We start from the raw sequence: 5,725 nt of genomic DNA, 5'->3' as shown, positions 1-5,725 counted from the left end.
AGAGTTTGAGGCAGGGGCCGTGCTCCGATGGCTGAGTCGGCGCATCGCTGTAGCGCGTGTGCCTACGGCTGCTTCGCACCACGCGATGAGTGGCGTGTGGGCACAGCGGCCTTTGACCTCACGTTGTGTGCGGCAGCGAAAAGAAAACGGGCACGTGCCGAAGAAGAGAAATCGGTTTCACACCAACGGTCTTTGCTACCGCTACCGTCTCACAGGCAGCAGTCCGCGGGCCCGCTCCCGCATGTCTGGGCATCCATCCGAAGAGGGCGCGCGTACGCTGTCGTTCATTCCCTTCATCCTTTCCGTGCACCGCCGTCGTTTTCGGCCTCTATAGCTCTCTACTCGCCCCACCCCACCTCCGACACACACGCGCATCATCCGCCTTCTCCCTCCCTTTTCGCTGAGCCCTTTTGATGGGAAGAGTGAGCCCGTGCGGCGGCCGACCACATCGCGGAGCAGAAAGTTGCAGCCGGCCGGCCCCCTCACACACATACACACGCCCACCACTCTTCATAAACACACACGTTCTAGATACACGTCGCTACACACACACACACACACACGCACGGCGTAGCCCGCGGGACGGTTTGTCAGCCCTCCCGCGTCCGAGCACGCGGCACATCAAGACGCTCATGAATCGCTCAGCATCGCCCCCGCCGGCATCGCCTTCGCCGGCGTCGCCGTCACCTTCGACGATGCACATCATCACTGTCGCGCTGTGCGCGAGCTCCAAGAAGCATCAGCAGTCCTTCGACGCGCTACGAGAGGCAGGGAAGCTGCACAATGAGCACCTTCTCCAGATGCGGCAGCACTCGGCGGCGAGGCAAGCTGGTTGCGGCGACGTTAGCGGCGAGGCAGGTGAAGCAAGCACAGCGGCGCAGCAGGAGGGCTGCGCCAGTGGCAACCGTGGCATGAACTCGCATTCCAGGAGCCGTAGGACAAGTCGCGCGACTTCCGAAGTCCTGGCGCACCCTGCGCGGAGTCGCAGCACGACCGAGGGCTCGCTGTCTTGCTCCGCCTTGAACAACTGCCTCTTCCGCTTTCTCAGCTTGAACTACGATGCCCAGCGGCATCGCATGGTCCTGTGTATCGACGGCGACATGAAAGAAACGCACCAGTCCTCCGCTGCCGCCTTCGCGCAGGAAGGCAGTAAGGCTAGTGCAGAGCAGAGCCCCCGCGTAGACGCGCACGCGGGGACGGACGAAACGGTCAGAGACGAGGACGAGCCGTCTCAAAGTGCGCTCATGGACGAGGTGGATGTGGTGCTGCACAAGGTGGCCACGTTTGGCACCCCGGTTGCCATTCGTGCGCTTCATCAGTGGTACAAGGGTGCGCAGAAGCGGCGAAGTCGCCGGCGCAGGGCGCCCCTCATCGTGGTCGACCCCCTCGAAAAGGTTCAGCTGCTCATGACGCGTAGTATGCTGTGCAAGCTATTGAACAACGTGGGCGATGACGGGCAGCCCATCGCGCTGACACCGCGCACATTCATGTGGGACTGCCCGCCCGACGCAGCCTGTCGCCACGCCAGGCGCACGAACGGGTCCAGCGCAGCCACTCCGCTCGGCATCCACTCTTTCACGTCGATAGAGGAGCAGAAGGAGGCGCGCGCGAACGGGACGGCGGCGGAACACTGGTGGATCGCGAAGCCGGACGAGAGTACTGGTCCCGCCTTCACTCACCACCTGGTGATGTGGCTCACGCGCGACGCCGATGTCTCGGTGCCGGCAGCGGTGAAGGCTGCCCTCCCGACAGAGGCCTGTCGCTTCATTCTGCAGGAGCTGTACGTGTACGCGCTCCCAGTGGTGCTGAAGGTGTACTGTGTCGGCTCGCACATCAGCGTGAAGGCGAATCCCACCGTGAGCCTGCTGAACTACCTCTGGGAGCACACACGCGGCTCGACTGTGGCAGATGTACCAGTGGCAATGGACTCGCAGGACAAGGCATTCTTCTCGACCGTGGCCAGCGCCTCCACCTCCAGGTCGCAGCCTACGTTGTCTGCCATGGCCAGTAGCACCGACGACGGTGCGCCGCCCGCCACATCGCCAACGATGAACGCGACCAACGCGGCCGATGCCCCTCCGTCGCCTACGGAGCTGCCGCAGGGGACGTCGAGCGAAAGTGCCAGCGCTGAACAGTCGCTTATTGCATGGGAGTCGATGGTTGTGCCGGCGGACAACTGGAACGCGTTCTTGGCCCCGGGCACTCCCGCCTACACCGCCATCAGCAAACTGGCGCAGGACCTCTCTGGGGACGCCGGCATTGGTCTCTCCCTGTACGGTTTCGATATAGTGCTCGTGCCGCAATATCTAGCACACACGTACCAGCGCAAGGGCGCGCGCGGCATCGGGCGCACTGAAGGCGCAACCGTGCGGTACGAGGGGGCAGCGCCGTCGCTGTCGAAGGTGGCCCACCGCAGTGCCGACACCGCAGAGCCGGTGCAGCGGCTCCCTGCGAGCCATAGCATGCGCAAGCTACCGGGTGCCGGTGCCTCAGCACCGCCAAGTCCGGTGTCGCGGCTGTTTCGCGCCAGCGACATGTTCGACCCCGCCTCCGGCGCGCCGACGTCGCTCTTGTTGGACAGCATCCCAGTAGTCATCGATGTGAACTACTTCCCTGGTTACAAGGGAGTCGCCGAAGTGAACCAGCACATGCTGGAGCTGATCGCGCTCAAGTGCATGCACTTGCAAGATGGCTCATCTAGCCGGACGTGGCACGCCGACACGGCGACTGGGGCAGGTGCGAAGAAGCGGCGGTGCTCGATGATGTAGCACAGGTGCCGCCATGCTGCGAGCGAAAACGAAATCGGAGCGCTGGCCGCGGGGCGTCTCCGGGTCGACTCAGGTAAATGAGCTGTCAGGGGTCGTGGCGTCGTTGGCGATGGTGACGTGCCGTGTTCCGCACGGCGGTCTGTGAGCGGGTGCATGTGTTTTCCTCTCCGTTTTTTGCTTCTCTATGTGCTCGTTCGCTACGGCGCGCCTTGCGTTTGGCACTGTGCCTCCCGCCAGCCACCCTTGGCGCACGCACACAGGCTCGGCATCCTCCTTTACCTCCCTCCCCCCCCCCGCGATCCCTCCTCCCTCTCTTGATCTGCAACAGTGCGCTCAGCTACGAAGAAGACACACCCACTCCCTGGCCCTTCCCCTACCCTGACGTGGGGGGGGGGAATCAGGGAGGGTGCCTTACTTGGCTGCTCGGCATGTGCGTTGCTCTCTGCTCTGGGGCACGTACACCTGCAAAGGATGTATTTAAGCTACAGCGATGCGGGAAGAGGGTTTGCAATTCCATCCGCACCCTCGCCCCCAGCCTCGTCGTGGCAGCGACAGCACTCGAGCCTCACATGCACACCCCGTCGCCCCCCATCCTTTTCACACCTTTTCTCTGATCCCCATCCCCTACTGCTCTGCACAAAGCCACCCGACGGCAGACGCAAGCACCAGAAGACGAGTGCGAGACTGCCGAGGTTGCTAACAAGTCCACGCTTCGCCGCCCGGTGAACAAGTCTCTCTCTCTCTCCCCGTGTGTCCCTGTGTCTGAGCCGAGTGCTCCTTCAACACGCACGTACGCCCCAGCCACCAACACAGCGCACGCACGCACTCACACGCGTGCGTTGCCCTCATAGAGCAACGCCACCATCACCTCCCTCATAGACACTCTGTGCGCTGTGGCGTAAAGCGTGCTTGTGACGAGGAACACGAAACATCGGCCGTCACGCAGAACACGAGCCACACTCATAGAAACCTGCTCCAGCAGTTGATTCTTCCTTCTTGTTGTGGCCCTTCGCCTTCGCACCGCAGCGATAGCCGTCACTACGTGTGCTCACGCAAGCAACGGCCAGGATGGCGGAGAGCGCTGTTCTGACGCCGCTGAGTGCGCGCCACACCGTGTCGCCGCGAGACCGCAGTGCGCTCGCCACCGGCATTTCGACCCTCTCGTCCCCGACGGAGGAGACGATAGAAGTGGACGGCGCCACCACAACGCCGTCGCCGCCACCGCCGGAAACGCGAGTGAATGTCACGGAGAAGCTCAGTGACGGCGGAGCTGAGAGGTGGCCCGGTGACCCAGAGCCGCCCTCCCAGGGCTGTGTCGCGTCGTCGTCTGCCACGAATGCGCACCTGCCTATCTCATCCCCAGCACTCGTGCGAGAGGAGGGACATGCGCACATCACCGCCGCTGACTACGCCGATCGGCAGCGACTGCTGTACCACATCACCTACCTGAGCACCCAGCTGCAACGCGCGCAGCTGCAGGTGGAAGATCTCACGCGAACCGTTTGTGTGCTACGTGGTGCGGTGGGCGACTCTGCCGCGGCGACAGCTGTCAAGGCCGCCGTGAAGGAGGACGCCACGTCGGCAGCAGTGCTGGCCGCAAAGGAAGAAAGGGATGTGCACGCTGCCCTGCAGGCGTCCCTGGCGCTCTTTGACCCTGTGATTGCGCAGGCCCAGATCTACCGCCTCGACGATGCGCTGGCACAGGTCGGGCTGCTGCGAGAGGCGGAGCTGGCCCAGCTGCGCAAAGCCAATGCGGCGCTGCAGGATCACCGTACGCTCGTCAGTCGCCTCTCCGAGGAGTTGGCGCAGCTGCGCAGCAAAACGGCAACGTTGGAGCAGGAGAAGCAGCGCACCGAGACGCAGCTAACCGCAGCTGTTCTCGAAGTCGAGCAGCTCCGCTACGAGGAGCGGCGACTCAACAACCGCGTGGCCGGCCTAGAAGAGCTTGCACAGGACGGCACTTGGATGAGCAACGTGCGCGTCGTCAGCGCAGCCGCGGCGTCAACGCAGGCGTGCGTCTCTCGGTCGTCCCCGCTGGTGCGGCTCGAGCGCGAGGAGCAGTTGGCGCGGCAGGCGCTGCTGCTTGACGTCTTCTGGGACCCCGTGCTCATCGCCTTCGACGCAGGCCTGACGTGGCTCTCCGATAGCGCCGCGCTGCAAGCCAAAGGCTCGGCTGCGCAAGAGCAGCCGATGGCTCCAGGCGGGGCCAAGGCTTTCGTGGGCGAGCGCGACCTTATCTCACTGGCACAGGCCGGCATCCTCGTCGAGACGCCGGCGCTTCCGACGGATGCGGACCTGCTTCTCTTGCAGCGCCAGCAGGAGGAAGTAACGCAGCTGCGCTCTCGTGTGCAGCTGCTGCAGGAGCGCAATCGCGTCGGCCAGCTTGAAACCGAGCGCCTCCAGTTTCTATACGAGGGCGAGGTGCGGCGAAGTGAACGCATGGCGAAAGACCACGCCGCGCAGCTGCAGCAGGCCTACGACGAGGTGGTGCGCGACCGGCAGTACATCATGAACAAGCTCAAGCAAGAGGTCGAGGATCAAATTCGGCTCGCCTATGAAGACGGCAGAGCGTACGAAAAAAGCAGAGCCAGAAGCCGGCGCTCACAGAAGACATTTCGCGCCGGCAACGCTGTCTTGTGACACGCGCCCCGCATAGAAAATGACAAAACCCGAACGCATACCGCTGCTCTGCTGCTGCCGTTTTTTTTTTCGCTTTTTCTCACGTCCCTTGTTTCCTGTTGCGCCCCCGGTTGGTTACGTGAGCTGTTGGTATTATCTCGCCAAACGATGCGATGAAGTTGTTGTTATCAGCCCCCTTTTGCGTGGGACCGACAGGGAAAAAAAAGGAACGTGCCACGCCGGGCTCGTCGTTGACCGCCCGCGCGCGCCAAATTTATCATGCAACAAGACCCTGCGCCCCGCCACGCCCCCCCCCCTCCCCCAAATGCGGAGGCGCC

At 63.4% G+C, this 5,725-nt stretch overlaps 2 protein-coding genes across 2 annotated transcripts; both read left to right on the top strand.

Moving 5' to 3' along the window:
- Positions 1 to 632: 632 nt before the first annotated feature.
- LDBPK_242010 (hypothetical protein, conserved) lies at positions 633 to 2,768 on the top strand (the record flags this gene model as incomplete). The annotated part of the gene is made up of 1 exon (XM_003861243.1): positions 633 to 2,768. One exon carries the CDS (start codon positions 633 to 635, stop codon positions 2,766 to 2,768), a length of 2,136 nt encoding a protein of 711 aa, XP_003861291.1.
- A 1,068-nt stretch (positions 2,769 to 3,836) lies between these two features.
- Positions 3,837 to 5,408, top strand: LDBPK_242000 (hypothetical protein, conserved; the record flags this gene model as incomplete). Its single annotated transcript, XM_003861242.1, has 1 exon — positions 3,837 to 5,408. One exon carries the CDS (start codon positions 3,837 to 3,839, stop codon positions 5,406 to 5,408), a length of 1,572 nt encoding a protein of 523 aa, XP_003861290.1.
- Between the last annotated feature and the right edge of the window lie 317 nt (positions 5,409 to 5,725).

Source organism: Leishmania donovani, chromosome 24 (genome assembly GCF_000227135.1).
Source record: "Leishmania donovani BPK282A1 complete genome, chromosome 24".
NCBI lineage: Eukaryota > Euglenozoa > Kinetoplastea > Trypanosomatida > Trypanosomatidae > Leishmania > Leishmania donovani.
Note: the sequence above shows the minus strand (reverse complement) of the source record. Positions and strands in the feature narration are given on the sequence as shown.